Source organism: Perognathus longimembris, chromosome 7, assembly GCF_023159225.1.
Source record: "Perognathus longimembris pacificus isolate PPM17 chromosome 7, ASM2315922v1, whole genome shotgun sequence".
In the NCBI taxonomy this organism is placed as follows: Eukaryota; Metazoa; Chordata; class Mammalia; order Rodentia; family Heteromyidae; genus Perognathus; species Perognathus longimembris.
The window spans coordinates 7,217,355-7,243,022 of record NC_063167.1 but is presented as its reverse complement, the minus strand read 5'-3'; the positions used below and the strand labels follow the sequence as shown (position 1 = coordinate 7,243,022).

The window sequence follows — 25,668 nt, the reverse complement described above, 5'->3', positions numbered from 1 at the left end:
GTTTTACTGAAAATATTTATTGTAACAAAGCATCCGTAAATCCCCACCAGCTGGGGGCTTCTGACGCTGGACGGAGGCAGGGGCTCCTGGGCCCGAGGTCCTGCCGAAGGCTCAGTTCCTGCCTGGGGAGGCCTGTGGCTGACTAGGACCGAGGACGGGAAGGAAGATGGTGGCCGTGGCGGAGGCTCGTCACGGCCTGTGGAAGCGCAGCGGGAAGAGCGAGGGGCTGTCCTCTGTTCTCCGCTGCAGCTGCAGCCTCTCGGGCGACGGCGGGGCTGGGGCCGGGTTCCTGGCTGGTTTGTGGCTGATGATGATGCTACTGTTGGTGACACGAGGACCGTACCAGCCAGCCCAGAACTGGGTGTCCAGTCCCCCATGCTGGAAGAGGATGTGCCGGACGCCTGGGGGGTAGTCCGAGAAGGTGTGGGAGACCTAGGGGTGGGGGGAGCCAGTGAGCACCAGGGAGGGCGTCCAGGAGAGCTGGCTGGGCTGCGCCGGGCTGGCTGGGCGGGCGGGGAGGCCTCACCTCTTTCCACGTGGCGTCGCTCCACTGTTCAATGGTCACAGGCGGGGGCTCGAAGGACGCCAAGACGATGTAGTCGGCCGAGGCCAGCTGCACCCGGAGGTGGTAGGTGCAGCCACAGTCGGCCCGGGCGGCAAACCTGGAGAGGGCAGGGCCCAGAGCTGTGTCCCTGCCCCAAGCTTGCTCCCTGTGCCCTGCTGGCCCCATCTGAGAAAGGGGCACCTTTTGGTCGTTCAACTGAGAGTAGGACCTCACATAGCTGGTCTGTATCAAGCCAAAGGCAGACTGTCCAAGCCATGTTCCCTAAACGCTACAGGGGACCTGGGTCCTGTTCATGGGGAGGCCAAGCCCGAGCCTTGCAGTTAGATCTGTGCGCAGAGCAGGGGTGCCCAGCTTGCTGGCCAGGCTCTGGTGCAGGCTTAGCGCATGTGCGACCCTGGGTCCCATCCTCAGCACTAAAGCAGATTCCTGGGGTAAGCAGGGAGAAGGCTGAGAGGCAGGGTGGTGGGTGGGTTTTCAGCAACGCCAGAGAGGGCCAGAGTTCTGCAGGCCTCTGTCCCAGGAGGGCAGGAGGTGTCCCTGCAGGAGCAAGGGCTGGGCTGGGGCCCGGCTGTGGGGGAGCCCGTGCCCAGGACAGCCCTGGGCAGGGCAGCGTGCGCTCTGGGTTCTCCGAGCCGGTGGCTGGTGTGTGCGTGGGGTGGGTGATGCCGAGTTGGGGGCACAGGTAGGAGCCCCACTCACCAGTCTTTGACCACGATGTCAGGCCGCACTGTGTCCATCAGTTCCTCCCAGTAGCCCTCGGCCTTGAGATCCACCAGCTGGGACTTGAGGCACATTCTGAGGGCAGAGGGCAAGGCTTGTGTTTCCAGCTGAGTGAGTCGGGGCTCCCTTGCCAGGTTGGGGCAGACGTTGGGGACCAGGGAAGCAGATCCAGGGGATCCCCCTCTCCCCCACCTCCCTGTTTTGCCACTGCAGGACAGGCACTGGCTGTGGTTTTGTCTTTCCCTTGACCTGAACCACAGGAGACTTGTGCAGCAAGTCTGGCCCACCTGGGCCTGGGTAGCATTTGATCTGGACCCGAGCCTCAGTTCCCAGGGCTACATGCAGTCCCCTCTGTGACTTAGCCGCAGGAAGGACGGCTGCAGGCACCCTGCTCCGCTTTAACTGCCCAGTGCCCTCCTGGTGCCTAGGACGGGGCCAGGTTTGGTGGCGCCAGTTAGCTGTGGAGAGTGTTTGGGAACCACCTTTCTGAGCACCAGGCCTTGCTTTGCCTGGGACAAAGGTGGGTATCCTGGCACTCTGCCCTCGTGTCTTTTTTTTTTAAAGTATTTAATTCATTTATTTATTGTGGTGCCAGTCCCAGGGCTTGGACTCAGGGCCTGAGCGCTGTCCCTGGCTTCTCTTTGCTCAAGGCTAGTACTCTGCCACTTGAGCCACAGCGCCCCTTCTGGCCGTTTTCTATATATGTGGTGCTGAGGAATCAAACCCAGGGCTTCATGTATATGAGGCAAGCACTCTTGCCACTAGGCCATATTCCCAGCCCCTCCTCATTTCTTTTTAATTTTGTCTTGGGGCTTGAACTCAGGGCCTGGGCGCTATCCTTGAGCTCTTTTTTCTCAAGGCTAGTGCTCTGCTGTTAGAGCCCCTGCTCCACTTCCAGCTTCTGCTGAGTAGTTTGGTGGAGCTAAGTCTCATGGGGCCTTTTCTGCCCGGGCTGGCTTCAAGCTGCAGCCCTCAGATCTCAGCCTCCTGAGTAGTTGGGGTTACATGTGTGAGCCACCGGTGCTCAGCTCACATTTCTTGGGCTTACTCAAAGGATGTGACGAAGTATTTCTTGACTTTGGGGTCGGGGAAGTCAGTCCCATGGTCTCCTGGGAGGCTCTCCACCTTCCACTGGTGTCCCCCATTGGAGTCGATTCGCCATGACGTCATGTCCTCTGGGAAAGACAAACATTTCTTTTAGTATTATTTGTGCCGGTCCTGGGGCTTGAACTCAGGGCCTGGACACTGCCCTTGAGCTTTTGTGTTTACTTTAAGCCACGTCTCCACCACTTCCAGCCTTTTGGTGGTTAACTGGAGTCTCGGGTTTTCCTGCCTGGGCTGGCTTCACACTGTGATCCTCAGACCTCAGCTTCCCGAGTAGCCTGGATTACAGGTGTGGGCCACCAGCACCCAGCCTGTGGTGCTCGTTTATCATTTCCATCACTTTGCGGTTCTGGGGGTGCACGTGCTCAGCAAGTGGTCTCGTCACAGGAGCCCCCCAACCTCAGCTCTCCGGGGAGAAAGCATGGCAAAGGGAACAAGGCTCACTGTGGTCAGATTCCTGGGGTGGTGGTCCCCTAGGAGTTAGCCTGCTTACTCCTTCCAAAAGATACTGACTCGCTGCCTCTCCTGCTCTGTGCCCAACTGGCACAGCTAACTAGCACTTTCACCATCACCTTCACTATTTGGCAGGACTGGATTTGAATTCAGGGCTTCAGCCTTCCTAGGCAGGCTCTCAACTGGAGCCACACGCCTCCAGCTGTGCAGCTGGAGATATAAATGTGCAGAAACCCTAGACCCGGCTTCCTTCCTTGTTGCAATGGGGAAGAACTACCAAGGGCCTGGGATGGAGCCCAGGGGGCTGACAGGCGTCTTCCCACACACAGGCCACCTGCTCTCGGGTGCCCCCCAGTGTCCAGAAAGAGCTAGACTCGTGGGCTGAGGCCTGACTAGGCTCCCTATTGAAGAGACCCCTGGGCCTGGGCCTGTGCAAGGTGGGGTTACTGGAATCCCCTGGGCTGGTGTTCATAGAGGACCTAGCAGGAGGCTTGGGGGGGGTCCTGTTCAGGTAGAGCCTGGTGTACCCCAGAAACAAGTCCCACCTTTCCATCAACGTGGCCTAGAACGAGGGTACCATTACCAGGTGCATTTCCACCTATCTCCACACCTATTTCCTTGTGCGCTGGGAGTTTCCTAGTAGAATTTCAGAAGCGGGGCTGGCCAGCATTTAGGATGGGGAAGGGCCGAGCGCGGCTGGATGTGGGGCACAGTGCAAGGCCTGCTCGCAGGGCTGTGACCGAACTGGGCAGCTGCTTCACGGAAGCTGGGGCAGGAGGGGACCGATCGTAATCAGCCAGGACCAGATCTCTGCGCGTGGCAGTACGGCTCTCTGGGCACATAATCTGCGGGGTTGGCGCATGCTTTGTAGCCAATGGAGCTTACTGTCAACTGTCACCAATTCCCAGGTGCCCAGGGAGAAAAAAGGAAATTGACCAGAGGGGTCTTGAACGCACAGACTAGGCCTCATATTCTTCACTGCACAGACTGTGGTAGGTGCTGAAGGAAGGAAGGAGGAAAGGGGCAAGTAGAGAACATTATAGGTGAGTGGGGGGAGGGGGCTCTCACACGATGCCACGGCAGTCTCCTGTCACTCCTCCGTTTGCCTAGTGTGACCCAGGAGGAGGTGGGGAGATAGGACGCCATTACATCTGTACAGCCTCGCCGAGAGCCTGGCACAGAAGGCCAGGACAAACCCAGGCAGGCTAGGGACCAGTGACTCACGCCTGCCATCCTAGCTACGCAGGAGGCTGAGATCTGAGGAACACAGTTCAAAGCCAGCCTGGGCAGGTGAGAGTCTTATCTCCAATTAATTGCAGAAAAAGCCGGAAGTGGTGCTGTGGCTCAAGTGGTAGAGCACTAGCCTTGAGCAAGAGGAGCCCAGGGTCAACACCCAGGCCAAGCCTCAGGGCTGGGAGCTTAAGACTAAACTGGGACGGGTGGATCTGTGATGTGCCATGAAAAGGTGTCCCGGTCACTCTAGGGGGGGTGACAAGATCCACTGTGTCCAGAGAATATGAGGTAGCAGAGGGAAAGGGTAATAAGCTCAGGTTACGAGAAGTGACAAGCGGGAGGCACTGCCTTTGGATGAGAGGTCAGGGTAGGTCTCTTAACCAAGACCAAGGGAGCTTGGCAGGAGTTAGGGGCATGAGAACATCCCAGCAGGTGCAAAGGCCCTGAGGTTCAGTAAGGAGAAAGGATGGGGTGCTGTGGCAGTCCAGCCCACCTTCAGCACAGGGGTTGCGCAGGAGGTTCCTTTGCAGGCTGCGCAGGAAGTAGAAGATCTTCCAGTCGGCCACGGGCTGGTCCCCGTCCCGGGTGATGAAGCCCTCGCGCAGGCACTTGCGCTTCCAGAGCGTGGCCAGGTCGATGAGGTCCCGCCAGAGGCTGCAGACGGGGCGGCAGCGCAGCAGCAGCTGGCGGGCGGGCACGTGCGTGAAGAGCTCCAGCAGGATGTTCTCTGGGAGCTCGTTGATGTTGATCTTGGCCATGGCGGTAGAGGGACAGCATTCAGGACTGTGGGGACAGCAGCCGTGAGCCTGGAGCAGGGAGGGGACAGTGGATCCCCAGGGGCAGCTCCTGCCCCCACCCCCGCGCTTGTTTCTCATTTTATGTTTGTGCTCGTCCTAGAGCTTGGACTCCGGGCCTGGGTGCTGTCCCTGAGCATTTCTGCCCACTCTGTACCACTGCAGCCTCTGCTTTTTTTTCCCCTGTGGTTAATTGGGGCTAAGAGTCTCACAAACTTTCCTGCCCAGGCTGCCTTCCACCTTGATCCTCACACCTCAGCCTCCTGAGTAGCTAGGATTACAGCACTGGTTATCCTTAGCTGCTTCTGCTTAAGGTCGGATCACTACTGCTCTTTGACAGTTGATTGGAAATAAGAGTCTCCTGGACCTTCCTGCCTGGGCTGACTTTAGACAGAAACCTTCAGATCTCAGCCTCCTGAGTAGCTAAGATTGCAGGGATGAGTCACCAGGGACGGGCCTTTTTCCTCCATAAAGGAGGAAAAGCAAGATCAGGAGCATTTCCTCGGCTTTCCTCAGTACCGGAGCAGGAATGTAGTGCCTCTGGCTTGGTGGAGAGAGCTTCCCCCAGAGCCCCACCCCAGACAAGGGCGCATTCCGGAAAAGCTTTCCACACCAGGGGTGGGCCAGAGCACTCACATTAGGGAAATCACAGCACAAATATTTAGGTCTTTAGAGACAGAGTCTGGTACAATGGCGTGTACCTATAGTCCCAGCTACTTAGGAGACTTAAGATCTGAGGTTTGCAGTTCAAAACCAGCCTGGGCAGAAAGGTCTATGAAACTCTGTCTCCAACTAACAGCAGAAAAGCTTCACTGGATGAGGGGCCCAAGGGATAGAGCACCAGCCTTGAGCAGAAAAGCCAAGCAGGAGCCTAGGGCCCCGAGTTGAATCCCCAGTTCCAGGGTGTGCATGTGGATGGGTGTGTGCACATGTCCCAAAATAAAATCAAAGTAAATCTTTAGGGCCAAGTTTGGGGATTCTTTTTTGTTCTGGCTGTATGGGGATTCGAACTCAGTGCAAGGCAAGCACTCTTAACATTTGAGCTAGTCACCCAGCCCTAGAGATCAAAGCCTTAACGCTCTTCCCACATCCTAACCTGGTATAGTGGTGTAAGTCAGTAGTGACCAACCAGCCCTGGGGAGGCAGAAGCAGGAGAATCAAGAGTTCAAAGCTGGCACCCGTGACTCACTAATCCTAGCTACTCAGGAGGCTGAGATCTGAGGATCACAGTTCAAAGCCAGCCCAGGCAAGAAAGTCCAAGAGACTCTTCTCTCCAATTAACCACCAGAAAACAAGAACTGTGGCTCAAGTGGTAGAGTGCTAGCCTTGTGCTGAAGAGCTCAGGGACATCGCCCAGGCCCAGATTTTAAGTCCCACGGCCAAAAAAAAAAAAAAAAATGTCCGAGGCCAGCTGGGACCACAGGGAGCTCCAGTTTTTAAATGAAAGACAAAACAAACAAAAACAAGAGCTGAGTGGCCTGTAATCCTAGCTACTCTAGAGGCTAAGATGGAAGGATTGCAGTTTGAGGCCAGCTCGGCTAGAAAGTCCGTGAGATTTTTATCCAATTAACTACTAAAAAAGCAGGAAATGAATCTGTGGTTCAAGTGGTGGAATGCTAGCTTTGAGCAAAAAAGCTCAGGGACAGCGCCCAAGCTCTGACTTCAAGCCCCATGACCAGCACAAATAACAAAACAACAACAACAAAACACTTTTGAAGGTAGCTAGACAACTGGTAAGGTTTCCCAGAGGTGACATAGTGGGGTGCCAAGTTCCTTGAGGGGTTTGGTAGTGGCGATTTCATTGTCAGAATACAAAAGGCATGAATTATCTGGATAAGGGGCTTGAGTGGAGAAACAGTCCCCTCGCCCAAGACTCACCTATGAGACAGAGATCATCACATTCCTCCAGCCAGGGCTGGGGGGGGGGGCAGGAATGAGACCTTGGGAGCTCCAGGTTCTACCTTAAGTCCCAGCCTTGGGTAAGGTTTGGGGGGGGGGGGGGCAGCAAGGTTTTACCATGATGGTTTTACCCCTGCCCCTAATGGATGGAGGATGTGGTCCAGCTCTGTGGACAAGCTTTGCCAGGCCCTTCTGAGGGTCCAGAGACTTGTCAACCAGCTGGTCCGGGAAAAGGAGCTTTGGTCCCTCTGGCTATGCTAAGGAAGAACATTTTGAACTCAGCAGAGCGAAAAACAGGAAGCAAGTTTATGCCTTGTGAAAAATGACTTGCCGGGAAAGCCCACCGTGTGCCCAGCGCTTCTACCTGGGAATAGCTTTGTAAGAAGTGAGATCTAGGGGGCTGGGAATATGGCCTAGTGGCAAGAGTGCTGGTATACATGAAGCCCTGGCTTTGATTCCCCAGCACCACATATATAGAAAACGACCAGAAGTGGCAGAGTGCTAGCCTTGAGCAAAGAGAGGCCAGGGACAGTGCTCAGGCTCTGAGTCCAAGGCCCATGACTGGCAAAAAAGAAAAAAGGAAGTGAGATCTAACAACTTTAACATGTTGGTAAAAACCTGTGAATGGAAGGCTCACGCCTGTAATCCCTTCCTCCTCAGGATCTGAGGATCTCAGGATCTCAGGATTTGAGGATCACAGTTCCAAGTCAGCCTGCGCAGGAAAAGTACAAGAGACTCATCCCCAATTAACCACCAAAAAAGCCTGAAGTGGAGCTGTGGTTCAAGTTCAGAGCGCTAGCTTTGAGTGAAAAGACTCGGGGGCAGCGCGCAGGCCCCGAGTTCAAGCCCCAGGGTCGGTATGGACACACACCTGTAGCACTAGGCCATGCGCCCCCTCGTAAGGAGAACCCCCACCGAGTCCCTGGGCCCGGCCAGCGAAGGCCTGGGTGTGCCGGGCGGGGCCAAGGCCGACGCCCCGGGTGGTTCCCGGTGTGTAAGTCGGCGGCCCAGGTGGCCAGCGGGGTCACGCGCGGACGGCCTCCCTCCCTCCCCTCCCTCCCCCCCTCCTCTCCCCCCGGCCTTACTGGGCCCAGGCTGCCGATGCTCGCCACCGTCCGCGATCCGCGATCGGCGATCCCCAGGCGCGCGGAGGCCAGAGGTCCGGTTACCGCCCTCGGCCCGGGGCCAGGCCCGCAGTGGACGGCGGGCCCGGCGCAGTCAGCGCGGGCAGGCGGGCGGGCGGGCTGGAGGTCCCCCGCCCTGCGCTCAGTCCTGCCGTCCGCTCCGATCCGCGACCGGGCCCGGGGCCGAGAGCCCGGGAGACGCCGCCGCAGCTCCCGTCGGACAGGGCCTCGGCGGGGCTGTCCGCGCTCGCCCTGCCCCGGCCGCCTGGCGTCACGCGTCCTGCCACGCCCGCCCCCGTCACGCGCCCCGCCCCCGCGTCACGCGCCCGCCCCGCCCACCTCGCGTCACGCGCCCCGCCCCCGCCCCGTCCACCTCGCGTCACGCGCCACGCCCCGAGCCACGCCCCTGCCCCGCCCTCCTCGCGTCACGCGTCACGCCCCCACCACGCCCGGCCTGGCGTCACACGCCCCGCCCCCCCGCCACGCCCTGCTACCACAGCCGGGCGCCACACGCCCTGGCCGGGCCGCGCGGTTCGGAGCCGCCGATCTCATTGCCCCTGGCTCCTGGGCCCGGCCTCTCCCCTCTCCGGCACCGACCTCGGCTCCTCTTCCTCCAGCGGCGCGGGAGGCCGGGCTGCGGCCTGACCTCGCCTGTCTGGGCCGCGGGAGGGGTGGGGCCGGCTCCCGAGCCCGCCCCGCGCCCGGCCCTCGCCCACCCTCGGGGCGCGTGTCCGGATCCCTCGGGGGCTGCACCGCACCGACTCGGAGGTGAAATCCTCTTCCGGCTTAAGGATCCAGTACTGGTTTCCTGCTGCCACCCTGGGGTTGCACGGCTGAGCACTGACTGCCCCGCGGGCCGCCCCAGGCGCCCCATCCCGGGCGGGCCGTACACCGTCCTGGATGCTCGGGCCTCCCCTGTGGTCACGCAGGAAAGGGGGCCGGAGGGGGCCAGGGACTGCCCAGAGAAACCCACGAGCAGGGGCTTCACAGCCGGAGGAAGGGGGCTGTGAGGTGACCAGGAATAGAGTTGGAGACGTGGTTCAGTTGGTAGAGCGCCCACCAATGTAAGAAAGCATCAGAAACCGAGTTCGAGTCCCAGCCTTGAACCAAAAGAGAGAGAGAGAGACAGAGGACGAGGAACGGCCGCCTGAGATCGCGGTGATTTGTCACCCCCTCCCTGTATGAAACTCGCCCCAGCCCCAGCAGGTACAAGCCACCGGGCACGAGCCCACTGAGAACACCTTTTATTTGGCCGCCTGTAGCAGGGAGGAGCTGGTATGGTGGGCCCGGCTGGGGAGGCAGGGAAGAAATGACAGCCCCTCTAGGGACTTGGGATTCCTGACCTTACTTTGTTGGGAACTCCTTTACCCTTTCTATGGCTGCCACATCCTGTGTCCCCCTCCCCACTTATACTGGGGCCCAGTGCAGGGTTCTCTGGCTTCCAGGGAAAGCCCTCCATTCGGCTGGTACTCGTCCGGCACACTCCCTACCCCAGGCCCTGTCCTGTGCATCTCCGGAGCACCAGGAGGGAGCTCAGGTAGACAGAGGACGGATGGGTCAGCAGGGCCCGCCCTCCCGCCACCCCCAGACCTGCCTGAGGTACAGGCTCACCAGCCAGCATGGGCCCTGTTCCTGCTTCAGGGGCCCCTGGAGAGCACAGGGGACAGGTCCCCGGGTAGGGTCCGGGGCCAGAAGAAGGCACACGCATGGATGTGGGCTGGCTGGCACCCAGGCTTGGAGACCCCTCTCACAGCAGCCTGTGGGTGGGGGGACCCCTCCCTCCTGTTTCCTGGCTTAAGGGGGCGGGCATCAGGTCGGGATCTTGGCAGCGTGGGGCTCCAGCATCTGAAGGCTGCTCAGGCCAACAGGCTCCACGAAGAGGCAGCGGGGGAAGGATGAACCAGGAGGTCTGAGGATGGTTGGTTTCCATTACTTCTTCCTAAGCCAGGCCCTTCTCTGACAGCCACCCCCATTCAGGGCCCAGGGGATGGGGACTCAGGGGTGTCAGGGCAGCGGGGGCCCGATGGTGATGCTGCTGTTGGTGACCCTCGGCCCATACCAGCCGGCCCAGTAGTGAGTGTCCACGCCGCCGTGCTGAAACCAGATGTAGCGGACGCCGGGTGGGTAGTTGGAGAATGTGTGGGAGACCTGGGGGCAAGAAGAAGGAGGGAGAGGGGCTGGGGATATAGCCTAGTGGCAAGAGTGCCTGCCTCGGATACACGAGGCCCTAGGTTCGACTCCCCAGCACCACATATACAGAAAACGGCCAGAAGCGGCGCTGTGGCTCAAGTGGCTGAGTGCTAGCCTTGAGCGGGAAGAAGCCAGGGACAGTGCTCAGGCCCTGAGTCCAAGGCCCAGGACTGGCCAAAAAAAAAAAAAAAAAAAAAAGAAGGAGGGAGAGGTGTGGTGAGCTGGTCCCAGAGTGGTGCAGCCCAAGGGGTCAAGGAAGCAAGCAAAGGGCCGCGTCCTCCCTGCCGGACCTGGCTCAGCAGGTGCGGTTTGGGGTCTAGCTCTGCAGTCATGGGCAGGTCATTTCGGCTCTCTGTGCCTCCGTTTCCTAGTCTGAAAAATGGAGCCATTACCAGGCATGTGTATAGATTTAAAACTTCCATTATTTAGTCATCTTAGAAACTACTGTCTTTTATTAAGAGTTCAACTGTAGCTTTGCTAATGAAAACAAACATTCTCAAAACTCAAAGTCCTATCTGACAGAGCTTGTCTAGATCAAGGGTTGGCTGACAAGGGCCTGCAAGCCTGCTTCCTTTTTTTTTTGGAGGGGGCGCTGGTGCAGGGTTTGAACTCCAGGCCTGGACACCGTCTCTGAGTTTCTTTTGCTAGAGCTAGCACTCTACCACTTTGAGCCACAATGTCATTTCTGGTTTTCTGATGGCTCCTTAGGAATAAGAGTGTCCCCTGCTCAGGCTGGCTTTGAGCCAGGATCCGCAGATGTCAGCCTCATGAATAGCTAGGATGACAGGCGTGAACCACTGGTGCCAGCTTCCTGCTTTTACAAATAAAGTTTTATTTGAAAAGTCATGTCTGTTTGCTCATGGGGTATTTAAAACGCTTTCACACAACAGTAGAGCTGAGAATGAAGTAATTGTGGCAGAGACAGTAGGGCCTGAAAAGCATATGACAGTTGTACTGAGCCTTTGAAGATGGGCCTAAGATATTTGCTCAGGGACTCTGTGTGTGTGTGTGTGTGTGTGTGTGTGTGTGTGTGTGTGTGTGTGTGTGTGTGTGTGTGTGTACAGGGCATGGGTGCTGTCCTGAAGCTTTTGCACCAAAGAATGGTGCTCTACCACTGAGATTTTTGTTTTTTGTTTTTTTTTTTTTGGCCAGTCCTGGGGCTTGGACTCAGGGCCTGAGCACTGTCCCTGGCTTCTTTTTGCTCAAGGCTAGCACTCTGCCACTTGAGCCACAGCGCCACTTCTGGCCGTTTTCTGTATATGTGGTGCTGGGGAATCGAACCCAGGGCCTCATGTATACGAGGCAAGCACTCTTGCCACTAGGCCATATCCCCAGCTCCTACCACTGAGATTTTTGCTGGTTAATTGAACATAAGAGCCTCAAGGATTTTCCTGCTTGAGCTGGCTTTGAATTATGATCCTCAGATCTCATCCTCCTGAATAGCTAAGCAGCTGGCTTGGTGCCCTGACTTTTAAGTTATGTGCAGATACACCCTTTGTAAGTTGAAAATAAATTTAATATCCTAATAAACTTGATATTGTTAACAATCAACTTTTTTTTTTTTTTTTTGGCCAGTCCTGGGCCTTGGACTCAGGGCCTGAGCACTGTCCCTGGCTTCTTCCCGCTCAAGGCTAGCACTCTGCCACTTGAGCCACAGCGCCGCTTCTGGCCGTTTTCTGTATATGTGGTGCTGGGGAGTCGAACCTAGGGCCTCGTGTATCCGAGGCAGGCACTTTTGCCACTAGGCTATATCCCCAGCCCCAACAATCAACTTTTGAGCAGTGTGTGTGTGTGTGTGTGTGTGTGTGTGTGTGTGTGTGTGTGTGTTGGTCCTAGGGCTAGGATTCAGGACTAGGATTCTATCTCTGAGCTTTTTTGCCCAAGTCTAGCATTCTACTACTTGAGCCACATTTCCTCTTCTGGCCTTTGTTTTTTGTTTTCTTTTTGTTTGTTCGTGGTTTTTTTTTTTTTTTTTTTTTTTGGTAGATAAGAGTTCACACATTTTCTTCCCCTGGCTAGCTTTGAACTGAGAGACTCAGATCTCAGCCTCCCAAGTAGCTGTATTACAGGTTTGAGCCACCAGCACCCGGACTGTAAGTGAAAAGGGCCTAAGTGACCCCATCTTAAAAATCTAAGCTTGCTCTCCCCTAAATCAGGAGGTTACACAGAAAGTGTGCACAAAACATTTTTTGAGAAAAACTGCTGAATGTCTCAAATGGAGGATGTATGTGTTAGATATAAACAGAGATTGAAGTTTAACTTTAGGATTGCGGTTTAGCCCTCTGCTAACAGTTTTACTATAGCCGTCTGCTAACAGAGTTAACTATGACCCTATGCTAACAAAGTTAACCATAGATAAGATTAGCCTATTCCCTCTGCTTGCTTAGTGTGATGTATTGTTAATCAAACATATGCCTGACTGTGTGGAAGTTTCCCCAGATTGCTTAAGAGTTGTTTGTTTCTTGATATAGAAAGACTGCTAGATTGTGACTCGGGGTCTCTGAGCGTCATCAGCGGAGGTCCGAGCTAGCTCGCAATAACGCCTCTTTGCTGTTTACATCGGTCTTGGTCTCTGGTAGTCTTTTTGGGGATCCTGAATGCGAGCATAACATTGGGGGCTCGTCCAGGATACCCCCCAAGCCCACCCAGACACCTGATGGAGAGGCGGTGAAAATCCGGCCTGTAAGTGAAGGGAAGGCATTGCCAATCTGTGAGATTCTGTACTCTGGTTCTGAGTGGATTGCCTCATTCTAAAGGCACCCGTATTTGTGATTAACAGATTCTCCATCCACAACTGCCTTTGGTCTCAGGTTAGCAATCCACGCACACAGCGAGTTCTTTGTCACATTCGTGTTTGTGTTTGTTTTTGTTGTTTGGCTGTTTTGGTTGTCTCTGGCTGAGGGGGAAGTGGTCCCCTCAGAACTTAAGCAGGTCCCAAACCACCAGGAGAGCCTGGTGGCAGAAGCTTTTGTTTTAATATAAGTATTGTATTGGCTGTTGCATATTTTGTGGTAAATATTTTTTGGACTGATAGAAAGGACTGCTGAATGTTGGCTTGACGGTGAGAGGAAGTGAAAGGAAAGGTGAGGAGTCAGGATTGGAAGCAGAAAGTGGAAAGGACTGAGTGGATACTGTGAGAGCTGGTTTGGGTGTTAAGCAAAAAGAGATAAATGCTGTCAGGTTGTATTACTGAGAAAATAAGCATAATGAGACACACTCAGAGCACTCCCCACCACCTTCCAGCTAAATTCCTCCTAGGTACCGGGCCTGAACTGAGAATGTGGCAAGCAGAAGACTTCCAGGAGTGACTCCAACTTCTCTTTCTCTTTAGGTCCCCAGTGGAATTCTCCTCTCTTCCTTTTCTTAGCAGCATTGCTTCTCCAGATTTGTCAAACTGCTTGCCACTTTTGTATGTTTGTCTGGTTTATGTCAAATGTTCTGAGTTGTCTGAATGATGTGGTTAATTGGTCTGTCATGTAAAAGAGAAAGTGAAATTGAAAAGAGATTGAGTACTGAGGAGACTAGGTTTGGTGGTAAGTTAGGAAAGAAAGTAAAAGTAAATCCAATCAGATACTAGAAAAGATTGTGTTACAGAAAAGAAAAAAAATGCCTATATTTGTTATAGGACTGGTCTGGACTGTTCTTCTCTGTTTTCTGTATCTCCTTACTGTGACTGACGAAATGGGACAGACTCCCTCTACCCCCCTGGATTTATGTTTAGCTCATTTGGAAAGATGTACAGGCAAAAGCTCACAATGAGAGTGTGAGTGTCCACAGAAAGAACTCTGGGAGACCCCCACCCAGCCTTCAGCAGAAAATTATTTGGTGTGCTAAAATGTTTTGCCAAAACTATCAAGCCCTGGAAAAGGAGGCTGGAGAATGCTAAAATCATTTGTTAAAAGTTTTGTCTTGGGGCTGGGGATATAGCCTAGTGGCAAGAGTGCCTGCCTCGGATACACGAGGCCCTAGGTTCGATTCCCCAGCACCACATATACAGAAAACGGCCAGAAGCGGCGCTGTGGCTCAAGTGGCAGAGTGCTAGCCTTGAGCAAAAAGAAGCCAGGGACAGTGCTCAGGCCCTGAGTCCAAGCCCCAGGACTGGCCAAAAAAAAAAAAAAAAAAAAAAAGTAAAAAAGTTTTGTCTTAAAGTTTGGGTGTTGCAAAAGTAAGATTGGCAAAAATTCCTCTTGCCACTGGGAAATGTATAGCCGGTATTAATTTTGCGCGCTTTTAAGTTTTTAAACAAATATTTGTGTATGAGTATGTATGTGTGTGTGCACGCATGTGTATGTATGTGTATAATGTGACTGGGTGGGGCTGGGGATATGGCCTAGTGGCAAGAGAGCTTGCCTCGTATACATGAAGCCCTGGGTTCAATTCCCCAGCACCACATATACAGAAAATGGCCAGAAGTGGTGCTGTGGCTCAAGTGGCAGAGTGCTAGCCTTGAGCAAAAGGAAGCCAGGGGGCTGGGGATATGGCCTAGTGGCAAGAGCGCTTGCCTCGCATACATGAAGCCCTGGGTTCGATTCCCCAGCACCACATACAGAAAAATGGCCAGAAGTGGCGCTGTGACTCCAGTGGCAGAGTGCTAGCCTTGAGCAAAAAAAAAGAAGCCAGGGACAGTGCTCAGGCCCTGAGTCCAAGGCCCAGGACTGGCAAAAAACAAAACAAAACAAAACAAAAAAAAAAAAAAAAAAGGAAGCCAGGGACAGTGCTCAGGCCATGAGTCCAAGCCCCAGGACTAGCCAAAAAAAAAAAGAAATGTGACTGGGTGATGCAAAAATGGATGAGTTTAAGCTTAGCCTTCAGGAAGCCATCAAGTTCAGGCATTATCAAATGTTTTAAAAGATTAATGCATTGTTTTTGTTGTTTTTAAAAAAACAAACAAACAGGAACTAGAGTTAAAAAAAGATTTCTAAGGGTTCTTTAATTTGCAGTCAAAAAAAGTGTGTATCTTAATGAATTAAGATGTTACCCGATTTAGCAAAGGGCATTGGGAACTTGAAATTTATTTTCCTTCACTGCTAAATATCAGAAATTTGAATATAAAGGTTTGTCACTGCTAAAAAAAAAAAAAACCTGCTTGTGTAGCCACTCCACGTGGTGGGACAGCCATGGGGGTGGCCGTTCATGGTGGAAGAGGGCAAGCTGGCGTGAATTCATCAAGCTCTATGGAGTCAGGATGGAGCCAATAGAGGCCTTTCTTTTGTCCCTTTGTTTTCAGGTGAACATTGGAAACCTGGTGGTAAAAATAAATGATTTGATGGGAATTTCTAAAACTACCCCTTGAGAGGTACTAAGAATTGGAAAAGATTTTTTAAATGGTTAAAAAGTTGATTTACCTGATGTGATTTGATTCCTGTGCTATTTTTGCAATTCGGATGTATTGAAAAAGCAAAGATGCTGAGACTGGAGTTATTGTGTTTGTAATTCTGGTGAACACTGTTAAAAGTACTTTTGTTACAACTGTTTTGGGTATTAGTTTAATGATTTAAGTACTGAATTTTATGTGTATACTGTGATGTAATAGTAAGACTTAACTATCTTAAGTTACATATAATCAGGCAAGTATTTTAAAGTATATATATAGTAAACTAATGGGAATAGAAGTAAACTCTCATTAACTCTCTTTATGTAGGAAGAAATGGCAAAATGGGCTAACATTTCTCACTAATTCATTGGAAAGCTGAATGGATAAGTATTTCTAATTTTGTAATTGTAATTCTTGCATTAAGGAAAAATTGTCTTTTGAGTTTAAAGGTCTTCATGCAGTAGCTGGGACTGAAAGGAAAAAAAAATGGCTCTTTTAAAACAGGCAGCCAGGAGGCTGGATGCCTCCTGGGTTTCAGAGTTTTTGGATGCAAATAAGGCTGAGGCAAAGGTGTAAAAGCCTTGACTTTAAAGGCTTTAAAATACATTTCTAGATAAAGAATCTGAGCAGCCAGAGTGCCAGAGAGTAAATATTAAAGACTTTAAAAAATATGTTGGATTTCTAGATATGAGATTTGGAAATAAAACTTGTCCTAAATGTCTGTTTAAAGTTATGTAAAGGAAAATTATGGCTACCAAATGATTGTTTAATTGCTACTCCAGTTTACTTTGCAGGTTTTCTGTAAAAATTGTAGACAGGTTCACGGAGGACAGACGATTCCTACAGGTTTGTCAGATGTAACTTTGGTCCTTAATAAGTTCCAGGTAAGATCATGCTTAAAAACTATTTCTGTGTGGACCACCTTGTTGCTTTAATTGGAGTATAAAGTGGCCTTACAGACTCATGATCTGTGGTTCAAAGCCAGCCCGGGCAGAGAAAGGTCCCTGTGAGAGTCTCGTCTCTAATCAGCCAGCAGAGTGCTGGGAATAAAGTTGTGAGTTATGTTAGAGCTCAAAAGTGGCAGAGTGTTAGCCTTGAGCTGGAGAGCTGAGGGACAGCACTCAGGCCCTGAGCCCAAGTCCAGCAACGGACCAAACAAAATGCTAAAGGAGCATTTACCTCAGAATGGAAAAGTCACTCCTGGGACAGAAAGGATGGAGCATCCGGATGCAGTAAGCCACTGCTTAAATGGCAGAGATGGTGTCAGTCATGTGTGCTTGGCCCTTTGAAAGTTAATCAGAGCCGGGAGGTCCTAGAAGAATAGTTCATAAGTATGCCTTTCTAATGCCCATGTCTGTTACTGGGCAGGAACTTGCCAGCCACCTGTAATAGTGAGTAGTAGTGATAAGACTGTCACATGGGGGGATAGTTTAAAATCCCAAACCCCTGCATCTACTCAAAGTTCTAATTGGCAACGAGAATCCTGAGCTAGCATATTTGTTCAGGAAAGAAAGCTTGTGGACCTAAAATTGTCTTTATTGAGATCTAGGCCTACAAAGGTAATTTAGGCATTGTTAGGTTTCCTCAGCTGGTCAAAAAAATGCTTATACAAATTAAAATGATAAGAGGCTACAGTGCTGTAGCCCAAGAGAGGGTTTGTATAATTGTTAAAAGTTAAATGGTTAATAATTTCCAGTATGGAGTAAAAATCCTAAAGGATGGGGCTGGGGATATGGCCTAGTGGCAAGAGTGCTTGCCTCATATACATGAGGCGCTGGGTTCGATTCCTCAGCACCACATATACAGAAAATGGCCAGAAGTGGCGCTGTGGCTCAAGTGGCAGAGTGCTAGCCTTGAGCAAACAAGAAGCCAGGGACAGTGCTCAAGCCCTGAGTTCACAGCCTAGGACTGGAAAAAAAAAAAAATCCTAGAGGACTTCTGATCCTGCTGCCCCTTGGTAAAGTAGTTTAAGGTAAGAGGATCCTAACTAGGTAAGCAACGCCCATGAGTCAGCTTGAAGAAATTACAGAAGATGGATGATCTTCGCCCATCAGCTCCCCTTTGAGATCAAGGGATCCGAGGGAGTAGGTAAATGGTAAACAGTGTGAAAACTGCACTTGTGAGAGACGATTACAGGCCAAATCTTCTATGTTGGCCTATAAAAAATAATAATAATTTAAAAGGTTTAGTTACTGAAAGCAGTAAGTGGTGCAGTAAAATAGTTTAAGTTATTCAAGGAACATTATCTTCCTTGAAAGAATAATTTAAGCACATGGAAAAGATTCTGGATTTTTGTTTCCTGTAAAAACAGTGCTCTTTGCTGCTAAAAACTGTTTCCCGCTTACTGTCAATTTTATTGTGGCCTGAGCTCAGTGACTGTGTGTGGATGAGGCTGGACAGCTACTTGATCAGTGGCAAATAATTATTTTAAATAAGTAACAGTAAACTGCTTTTCTTTTTCACATTATAAAAGATATCTAAGATTTCCTATAGTGTCTTTCAGATAATACCAGTTTAAAATGTCTCCTAACTTTTGGCCAAGGATTCAGGATTTTCCAGCTAACTTTGGAATTTACCACCAACGAGTCAGCCCAGCAGGAGGTGCGACATTCTGTTGGAGCCACTGGGAAACACTGCTGCCTGCCGGCTGCCGCCACGCCCCCTGCCTGACAGTCATCGCAAAGAATCTACAGCTTCACCCTGTGCAGCCCTATCTTGTTAAAAACAGATGGGACTCTATCACACGCAGCTGATTTCTTCTGGAAAGTGCTTTGGATCTGCTAAAACTAAAATTTTGGAGGGACATTCTTGAGTTGACTACCTCTCTTAAGAAAATTGGATATTGTAAGAGATTTTTCAGGTAGGCAATTCCATGGAATTGATGGCCTGCTGCTAAACCCAAAGCATGTATGACAGGCTGGAGAGTCACTTCCAGGCAATGCCTGGGGTGGGCGGTGTGTCCAAGAGCATTAGAGTGTGTCCAGATGGATTAGGGTGTGACCTCAGAAGAGAGGGAGGTAACTGCCAACAGGTGTGCCAGGTACCAAGGTAACTGGACAGAGATTTAAACTGCTGGGGCATCTTCATGGAGCCCTCCTGGGGGGTGGATCTTACAGATGCCACTGGCCAACATTAGGCACTTAAAGGCACTGGAAACTGGAGAAATCTACTCTAAAATAGTAACTCATGATAGTTGGGTCTGGTCTGGTTTCTTAGGAGCAGCAGTCCCATCGGGCTGATCCTGGCCCCATCTTTGTTTTCCCCAACAGTAAATTACCTTGCTGTAGTTGAGATAAACCGGATTCCACAAACCAGAGGAAAAGAAAATGTAGACAGTTTAAAACTCTAGCAGCTAAGAAGCCCCAGGAAATGTAAAGAGGAAAGTTAGTATAGAAAGCCTTGGAAAAAGGGAGAGAGGAAACAAGATGGTTTCCTCTGGATAAGAAAGGGATTTGGAAAGAAAGGATTGTCAATTGTCACAGCATGTTCAAGTAAGTCGCTGATGGTCGGAGTGAGTAGAAGAGCGCATGAATGGGGATAAGGAAAAACTTTAAAAAGAAAATTTTGGGGGGCTGGGGATATGGCATAGTGGCAAGAGCGCTTGCCTCGTATACATGAAGCCCTGGGTTCAATTCCCCAGCACCACATATATAGAAAATGGCCAGAAGTGGCGCTGTGGCTCAAGTGGCAGAGTGCTAGCCTTGAGCAAAAAGAAGCCAGGGACAGTGCTCAGGCCCTGAGGCCAAGCCCCAGGACTGGCCAAAAAAAAAAGAAAATTTTGGAAGACAAGTGATTCCCTTTAGGTTAGAAAAAGGAAGACATTCCCTAGGAAGTTTGAGTATGTAGCAAATAGTATCAATATGTCTTAAAATTAGAGTTTATGAGTAAAGTTAGTATGTAATCAAATTGGCTATAATATAAATAGGGTCAGAATTGGGGCTTTGGTGTGAAACTATGTTTATCTGTACCTGCATCTGCAGGGGTAAGGGACTTGTGTGATGTCATCTAAATGTAAACCAGAAAGATCTCATGTAAATATCTTTCACTGCTTGATTCCCTTGCTGAGATGGTTTTGCAAAGTAGGTGAAGCCTGATTGGCTCATTATGTGTAGCCTAAGGAAACAGGTGCGCAACTTCCCTTGGCTGACTACCTTAATTTCTACCCTTATGGGACCCCCTAATAATACTTTTGCTTGTGCTTACTATTGGACCCTATGTAATTAGCAAACTTATTGCCTTTGTAAAAGATAGAGTTAATGCTGTTCAGTTAATGCTGTTGCGGGACCAATACCAACCTGTATGCTATGGTGAGGTAACATCTTATAAACCAACTCAAAGGAAACCATGATTGTTTTTGTTTTTGTTTGTTTTGTGTTTTTTTTTGGCCAGTCCTGGGACATTGTGTTTGTTGAGCAACCCCAACAGACTACACCACTCTCTGCCATATCTTTTGGGGATTGTTGCTTCTGGTTTCTTTCTTTTTTTTCTTTTTTTTTTTTTTTGCCAGTCCTGGGCCTTGGACTCAGGGCCTGAGTACTGTCCCTGGCTTCTTTTTGCTTAAGGCTAGCACTCTGCCACTTGAGCCACAGCGCCACTTCTGGTCATTTTCTGTATATGTGGTGCTGGGGAATCGAACCCAGGGCCTCATGTATATGAGGCAGGCACTCTTGCCACTAGGCCATATCCCCAGCCCCAGGAAACCATGATTGGTTCCCAAGGCTCATAAAAGAAATGGGGGAATGAAAAGGGCCTAAGTGACTCCATCTTAAAAATCTAAGCTTGCTCTCCCCTAAATCAGGAGGTGACACAGAAAGCGTGCACAAAACATTTTTTGAGAAAAACTGCTGAATGTCTCAAATGGAGGATGTATGTGTTAGATATAAACAGAGATTAAGTTTAACTTTAGGAATGCGGTTTAGCCCTCTGCTAACAGTTTTACTATAGCCGTCTGCTAACAGAGTTAACTATGACCCTCTGCTAACAAAGTTAACTATGGATAAGATGAGCCTATTTCCCTCTGCTTGCTTGTGTGATGTATTGTTAATCAAACATATGCCTGACTGTGTGGAAGTTTCCCCAGATTGCTTAAGAGTTGTTTGTTTCATGATATAAAAAGACTGCTAGATTGTGACTCGAGGCCTCTGAGTGTCATCAGCGGAGGTCCGAGCTAGCTCGCAATAACGCCTCTTTGCTGTTTACATCGGTCTTGGTCTCTGGTGGTCTTTTCGGGAGTCCTGAACGCGAGCATAACATAAGCATTTTGAGTTGTGGGGCCTGAACTCAGGGCCCCTGAGCTTTTATGCTCTAGGCACAGCTCCACTTCTGGTTTCGGGTGGTGAATGGCCTTTCTGTGGTCATGGCCTTTCCTGTCCAGGCTGGCTTTTGAAACTTGATCTTCAGATCTCAGTCTCTTGAGTAACTAGGATGGCAGGCAAGAGCCACCAGCACCTGGCCTGTGAGCATTTTTTTTTTTTAAATTTTGCACTTCTCCCCCGACATGGAGGACTGAACCCAGACCTTACTAGGCAAGTACTCCAAGCTCCAGCTCCCACTGCCAGCTTTCTTTTTCTTTTTGCCAGTCCTGGGGCTTGAACTCAGGGCCTGAGCACTGTCCCCGAGCTCCCTTTTTGCACTCTGCCACTTGAGTCACAGCACCACTTTCAACATTTTCTGTGTATGTGGTGCTGAGGACTCGAACCCGGGGCTTCATGCACGCTAGGCAAGCGCTCTACCACTAAGCCACATTCCCAGCCCCCTGCCAGCATCTTGTTGGCCTCCCCAGGAAGCCTTCTTAGTCCCAGCTCACAGATGAAGTGAGCCAGGCTCCGGCTCCACAACCCAGCCGTGAAAGGGCGGAGCTTAGGACGGATCCTTGGTCGGACTCAGCAGTCTCAGCCTAGGGACCCTGCCCTGCCCCTCCAGGCCCCGCCCCTCCACCTCCAACAACTTCTATCCAGGTCCCGCCCAATCCCTTTGCCCTGGCCACGCCCACCCAGGACATGCCCCTCCCCATCACCTCCAGGCCCCGCCCTACCACGCCCACCCAGGACATGCCCCTCCCCATCACCTCCAGGCCCCGCCCCTGTCACGCCCACCCAGGACATGCCCTTCCCCTCCACCTCTGGCCCTTTCTATCCAGGCCCGGCCACGCCCCAGACACGCCCACCAGGACGTGCCCCGCCCCTCCCCCTCCAGCCCCTTCTATCCAGGCCCCGTCCCGCCCCCCCACCTGCCCCCACTCACCTCCCTCCACTTGGCGTCGCTCTTCTGCTGGATCGTCGCGGGGTCCGGCTGGAAGGTCCCCAGAGGTGCGTGCGCAGACGACAGGAGCTGGACGCACAGCTGGTACTTGGACCCGCAGTCTGGCCTGGCTGCGAACCTGCAGGTAGAGGGAGGGTCTGTTAGGGCCTCGGAGATGGGGGCAGGGTGGGGGTGAGGGCTGAGCAGCAGGACCCCTTCCCTTCCCCCACTTCGCCCCTGCACTCACCAGTCCTTGACCTCGATGACCGGCCGGGTGGTGTCCATCAGCTCCTCCCAGTACCCTTCGGCCTTGAGGTCCACTACCTGGGACTTGAGGCAGGTGCTGGGGGCAGGTGGAGGGGCGTGGGGCTGAGGCTCAGCAACAGCCCCATTGGGAGCTAGGCTGCCCCTCCCCCAGGCCAGAAGCCCTGGGGGTATCCTCGGCAACCCCCCCCTCCCTGAGACCCCACCCCTAGATCTTACTAATAAGATGTCACGAAGTATTTCTTGACCTGGTCATTGGGGAACTCCTTCCTCTGGTCTTTAGAGAGGTCTTCCACCTTCCACTCGTCCCCTCCGTTCACATCTAGGCTCCAGAACTCAAAGCCCTCTGCTGGGAAGGCAGAGTTCACCATGCAGGATGCCCCCCTGCTTCCCCTGCTCCGCACACCCCTTCCTTCTGCTCCTCTCCCGAGGCCTGGGCAGCTGCCCTCCAGCCCTGTGCTGTGTGGGTCGCTGCGTGGACAGGGCCCACTTCAACATCAGGTGTTTCCTGTGTCCTGGGCACTGAGAATGTATACCAGGCCCGTTCTCTATGGGGGAGCATTGCCGTGGGGCGGACAGACCCAAGCGTCTCACGGAATCCAACAATTCTGGGCTGTGTGTCCTTAGACAATTGCTTTTCCTCTCGGAGCTTGGACTTTTCATTAAACAGAACAAGGTCTAGAAACCTTTTGTTACACCCGAGGGGCTGGGAATGTGGCTTAGTGGTAGAGTGCTTGCCTAGCATGCATGGAGCCGGGGGTTCGATTCCTCAGTACCACAGAAAAAGCCAGACGTGGTGCTGTGGCTAAAGTGGTAGAGTGCTAGCTAGCCTTGAGCAAAAGAAGCTTAGGGACAGTGTCCAGGCCCTGAGTTCAAGCCCCAAGACTGGCAAAAAAAAAAAAAAAAAAAAAAGTGCCACAGGATTCTAGCTTTTTTATTTTCATTTTCATTTATTTATTTATTTTGGCCAGTCCTGGGCCTTGAACTCAGGGCCTGAGCACTGTCCCTGGCTTCTTTTTGCTCAAGGCTAGCACTCTGCCACTTGAGTCACAGCGCCACTTCTGGCCATTTTCTATATATGTGGTGCTGGGGAATTGAACCCAGGGCCTCATGTATACGGGGCAAGCACTCTTGCCACTAGGCCATATCCCCAGCCCCAGCTTTTTTATTTTTTAAATCACAGTTTTGCCTTTTCTTCTCTCCTCCCTCCTCCACCTCCTCCTGTCTTTCTGTGGCACTGGGGCTTGAATGCAGTGACTTAAACTTGCCAGGCAGGTGCTTTACTACTTGAGGCATGCCACTAGTCTCTTTTTACTTTAGGTTATTTTTCAGATAAGGTCTTCAGTTTATGTGAGACATCGCAGCTGGCCTTGCTTTGTGTTTCCCAACCCTTTAGAAGAATAAAACTATACTGAACCCCTAGGCTAGATTTGGCTGGTGGACTATAGTTTGCAAAATGTTGGTGAACAGCTTGGGTGCTGGGGTTCCAGACAGCTCTGGGCAGCTTGGAGCTCTTTTCCTCATTATTTTGCTTCTCACTGTTCACACTAGAAAGAAGTCTGGGGTTTCCCAGAAGCAAGAGTGCCTTCTGGGACAGTCTCAGTAGGCCTGAAGTCTGTGAAGGAGGCTAACAAAACATGGCTTGGGCCAGGTGCGGGTGACTCACCTCTGTCATCCTAGCTACTCAGGAGGCTGAGATCTGAGGATCACAGTTCAAAGCCAGCCCAGGCAGTTTATCTCCAATTAAGCAGCAAAAAGCTGGAAGTGGTTGAGCACTAGCCTTAAGTAAAAAATCTGAAGGACAGTGCTCAGGCCTTGAGTTTACGCCCCAGGACTGGCACAAAAACAACCCCTCCCCCATGGCTTATGTCTTGGGCATTCCCTATTCCAGGAAGGATGTAGAAGATCTAATCTTTTTTGGAGGGGAGGGAGGCTGGTACCAAGGTTTGAACTTAGAACTCAGATCTTTGAGCTTGTCTGGCTGGTGCTTTATCACTTGAGCCATGTCTCCAGCCTGTTTGGGTTTTTTTTTTGCTGGCTAGTATGAGGATGGAGTCTGGAGTCTGGCAAACTATTCTGCCTGGGCTGGCTTCAGACCTCAGTCCCTCAGCTCTCAGCATCATGAGTCACTAGGGTGACAGGCGTGAGCTCCCTGCACCTGGCTGAGAGAACTAATCTAGGAGTGGAGTAAGAAATGTCCCTTGGCCTCAGTCTATCCATCTGAAAAATGGATGCGCTAAGTAAGTTATTGTGAGAGGCTCAAAAGTGTGACGCCAGCCAAAGGACCGGGCTCATCTTGGTGTTCAGAAAACATTAGCTGCCCTCGTGTGTGTGCGCGTGCGTGCGTGCCAGGCCTCCTGCCCCTCTGCACCCCACCTTCAGCACAGGGGTTGTGCAGGAGGTTCCTGTGCAGGCTGCGCAGGAAGTAGAAGATCTTCCAGTCGGCCACGGGCTGGTCCCCGTCCCGGGTGATGAAGCCCTCGCGCAGGCACTTGCGCTTCCAGAGCGTGGCCAGGTCGATGAGGTCCCGCCAGAGGCTGCAGACGGGGCGGCAGCGCAGCAGCAGCTGGCGGGCGGGCACGTGCGTGAAGAGCTCCAGCAGGATGTTCTCCGGGAGCTCGTTGATGTTCCCCACGGCCATGGCCAGGCCGGGGCGCCCCTCCTGAGGGAGCGGAAGGCCGTCAGGCGCGGGGCGGGGCTCCCGGCACGGGGCAGGTGATGGGGGAAAGGTGAGCTCCGACCGGATCCCAGCCTCCCCCGGGCGCCGGAGCACACACAGCCTTGGAGGAGCGGCCCAAGGTCACGCAGACCCGCGGAGGGAGGAGCCAGTCCCAGGAGCCCGACCTCCTCGGTCCTGATCCCCAACTCCAGCTGGGAGATGGGAGGGCGCGGAGGGGGCGGGGAGGGCATTGTCACGGTCTCTCCAGGCCAAACTCCGACCCCTCCCGGTCCGAGAGACAGCGATCCGCCGACCTGGGACTGGGCCGAGGCTGGGCGATGGGGAAGGGCCCTCCCTCCGACCTCCCTACCCCCATCCCGCGCCCCCGCGCGCCCCCGCAGCCTCCCACGCCGCGCCCGGACCCCAGCACGCGGATGGAGGCCCCCAGCCCGTGCGCCGGGCCGCCCCTCCGATCGCGGCCGCGCAGCCCAGAGCCCCGCGGCTCGGGCCCGGTGGGGGCCGGGCCTCCGGGGGCGCCCCGCACTGCGGGCGGGGACCGGGGAGCAGCCCTGCAGGCCCCCCGCCTGTGGGGCCCGGTGCCCTGCACTCCCCACGACCCCCCTGGAGCGTCACCTGCGCTCAGCCTCCGCTGCGCGATGGGCCGGGCCGCGGGGCTGCAGCCGTCCAGGCCTGGGGTGACCCGGGAGGCGGCCCGGCCCCGCCCCGTGCGGCGCCCCGCCCCGCCCACCGCCCCGCCCCGCACGCAGCAGGCCCCGCCCCTCGGACCCTGTCCGCCCCGCCCCCCAGCCCCAGGAAAATCACCTCGGGGCGCGGGGCCGAGGAGCCGCTCTGCTCCCGCCCCCAGCGCGGCCCAGGCCGGCTCCCCGCGCCCTCCCCAGCTCGCCGGGACCCCGCTCCCCGCAGCCAGCCTCGGGACCCCCGCGTCGGACCGCCCACCCACCGTCGCCAGTTGTAGAAACCGACGCCTGACCTTTCCTGACCTCCCAGTTCTTCCGGGGAGGCGGCAGCCTCGGGGGTTCGCGGGGAGGGGGGGGGTGCGGGGTTGGCGGGGCGCGGGGCCAAGGGCGGGGCGGGGCGGGCGCGGGGCC

At 53.1% G+C, this 25,668-nt stretch overlaps 1 protein-coding gene across 6 annotated transcripts; it reads right to left on the bottom strand.

Moving 5' to 3' along the window:
- Window positions 1-25,567, bottom strand: LOC125354574 (F-box only protein 44). Of its 6 annotated transcripts, XM_048350233.1 has the most exons (7): window positions 7,854-8,065; window positions 6,913-7,025; window positions 4,569-4,873; window positions 2,334-2,460; window positions 1,265-1,360; window positions 527-662; window positions 1-432 (listed from the first exon to the last, which is right to left on the bottom strand). In XM_048350233.1, exons 3-7 carry the CDS (start codon window positions 4,831-4,833, stop codon window positions 190-192), a joined length of 867 nt encoding a protein of 288 aa, XP_048206190.1. In that variant the 5' UTR covers window positions 4,834-4,873; window positions 6,913-7,025; window positions 7,854-8,065; the 3' UTR covers window positions 1-189. The 6 variants fall into 6 exon arrangements, with proteins under 6 accessions (XP_048206190.1, XP_048206191.1, XP_048206189.1 ...); XM_048350234.1 differs by lacking the exons at window positions 6,913-7,025; window positions 7,854-8,065 and adding an exon at window positions 24,506-24,562 and having other exon boundaries at window positions 4,569-4,797; XM_048350232.1 differs by lacking the exon at window positions 6,913-7,025 and having other exon boundaries at window positions 4,569-4,858; window positions 7,854-8,064.
- Window positions 25,568-25,668: the final 101 nt, after the last annotated feature.

Coding starts and splice junctions, on each gene's coding strand:
- LOC125354574 (XM_048350234.1), bottom strand. CDS start 24,541: ATGGCCGTGGGGAACATCAACGAGCTCCCGGAGAAC. Junction 4,798..24,505: donor TCAACGAGCTCCCGGAGAAC/ATCCTGCTGGAG, acceptor CTCCCAGAGAAC/ATCCTGCTGGAGCTCTTCAC. Junction 663..1,264: donor GACATCGTGGTCAAAGACTG/GTGAGTGGGGCT, acceptor TGCCCTCTCCAG/GTTTGCCGCCCGGGCCGACT.